Source organism: Colletotrichum graminicola (genome assembly GCF_000149035.1).
Source record: "Colletotrichum graminicola M1.001 genomic scaffold supercont1.289, whole genome shotgun sequence".
In the NCBI taxonomy this organism is placed as follows: Eukaryota; Fungi; Ascomycota; class Sordariomycetes; order Glomerellales; family Glomerellaceae; genus Colletotrichum; species Colletotrichum graminicola.
This window is the reverse complement of record NW_007361293.1, coordinates 4,375-6,513: the sequence shown is the minus strand read 5'-3', so window position 1 is coordinate 6,513 and position 2,139 is coordinate 4,375. Positions and strand designations below refer to the sequence as shown.

The 2,139-nt window shown below is 44.3% G+C and overlaps 1 protein-coding gene across 1 annotated transcript; it reads right to left on the bottom strand.

Moving 5' to 3' along the window:
- Positions 1-350: 350 nt before the first annotated feature.
- On the bottom strand, positions 351-1,920 carry GLRG_11989 (uncharacterized protein; the record flags this gene model as incomplete). Its single annotated transcript, XM_008102671.1, has 3 exons — positions 351-1,333; positions 1,393-1,698; positions 1,749-1,920. The coding sequence occupies 3 exons, from the start codon at positions 1,918-1,920 to the stop codon at positions 351-353; spliced, it is 1,461 nt and encodes a 486-aa protein (XP_008100862.1).
- Between the last annotated feature and the right edge of the window lie 219 nt (positions 1,921-2,139).

The window sequence follows — 2,139 nt, the reverse complement described above, 5'->3', positions numbered from 1 at the left end:
TAATTTCTAAGTAGATAATTAATTATAAGAATAATGTTTGAAAATATACTTTATTATACTACTAATACTAGTTAATTTGATATAGCTAGTTAAGTCTCTATTAGGAATTTAATAGTAGCAATAGATTTAGTATTTAGGTGTATACTCTTATATAGCTAAGCGTGTTCTATAGGTTACTCTTCACTATTGTATAGGTATAGATAATACTCTATCTCTATAGTAGAGTTACTAATATAAGCTATATAAAGCTATTTTAGCTTTATAACACTTGTCTAGGTAGCTTACTTGTTAACTAGATTAAAGGAAACACTATTTAAGAACTCTACTACTCTAGTACCTAAAGCTAAAAACTAAACTAATTCTTTAAGTAGATTATTACATGATTTCTTTTTTTTTATAGGTACAAAGTCCCAGGCCTTTTCTAAGCCGTTGTAGAACACCCATCGCACCATGTTATTCTTGACCATCTCGCCGCCCAGCCCAATCCGGTTGATCACGGCCTGAGCCGCACTCTCTGGCATTTCGCTTCCCCCAGGTTCCATGGCTCGCTCAATAGAGTCCAACGCCATGTGTACAACCTTGATGAGGTCGGGTTTTGCGATGGGGAAACCAGCGGGCGGACCATCCAGAACCTGCAAACTAAGCATCGCCCTCACAAACTTAGCAGCGTGTCCCTCATCATAGTAGCCAATAGCCCGTTTAAGAAGTTGTGACCAATCTTGATCAGGGTGTTTTGGAATGTAATGTGTCACCCTCCCGGGGTATAGGAACGGGACTCCGCAGCCAGCATACATGACACCGTCAACCCTGGCTTTGGCCACCAGCAGCCGTGCCTTGTCATGATCCGACATCCAATCAAGCGCTAGAATAGCTGGAAAGAACCCGGCCATCGTAACGCTGTGGAGAGTAACGAAATCAAGAGCCTCATGCTTGCCAGGGCTTTGCGCTGCACTTACCATGTAAACGCAGCCATAAAACATATCCGTCATCTTGTCACGTAAGTCCCCATTTTGTTCGCTGCACTGGAATATACTGAGATGGGGAGCAAAGGCCTCTCCAGATACCCTCTTCAGGAGGCCATCAGGAATCTTGTTGAACGGGTCGTCGTGCTTCACACCAGACGATATGAGTGGATCATTATGAAGACTTTCCAGCATTTGGATGAAAAGAGATGATGAAACATCGGAATGAGGAGCTGTGGACTTCTCCGTGGGCTCAAGGAACACTCTCGCCCAGTCTTGGTGCACGCATGCCCCCGCCAAAGCTTCCGCAATAATGCTTGGCTGGTTGAATTCCAAGCCGCAGCCCAGGTGAATTGCGGGATGCATGAGATCTTCAAAATCGCCGCGAACATTAGCCGCATACGTTATTTATTTCAGATGCGCAGCTCACCTGTCCATAGGCGATAGAAAATGTCATTTGCTAATTCGGAGCCGTCAAGCAGATATATCTGTAGAACCTCAGGCAGACCCTTGTCGTGAATCTCATTTTCAAAGAACTTGAGGAATACTGCGTAATTCTCGTCCTTCCCCAAGGCCTGTTTAAAAGCCTGAGGGTTCTGCAAATCTAGATGCTTTGATTCAACGTCTGGATCATGTAGGCCAGTCTGGTACGCAGCGTTATAGTTCCACATAGCCTGTATCTCGGATGGAGACGCTCCAAGTGCCCATAGGGTGAGGAGGTGATGAGCGAGGTGGTCTAATACTGCATTAGGTTCTGGTCTTCGCCATGGGAAGGGTCACACTTACTGTGAAAGGTAAGTTTCCATCGGGTATGAAACTGAGTGTGGTTCTCTGTGAGAAGCCGAGAGGTCACTTCCGCGCTCTCAGTTGTCAATTCGTCTACATGTGTAAACCCGGGAGTCGTTTCGGGAGACAGCTGGACGCTAGTTACTGCAGATAGAGAGGATTGTTCCATCATCTCTTTACTAGGGTGCCTAATAGTGTGGACAGTAAAGAGGACAGTAATGATTGCAACTTAGGGATTGTTTAAGAAGTAGGGCTTATTGAACCAAGGTCAAGGGCGGTCACCTTTCATTAGGGGATTTAAGTAGATTTATCTAGGTTTTGGTTTTAAACTCTAACAACACCTTGATATAGATTATCGTTCCATAAACAAGGATGTTACATGTCTTAAATC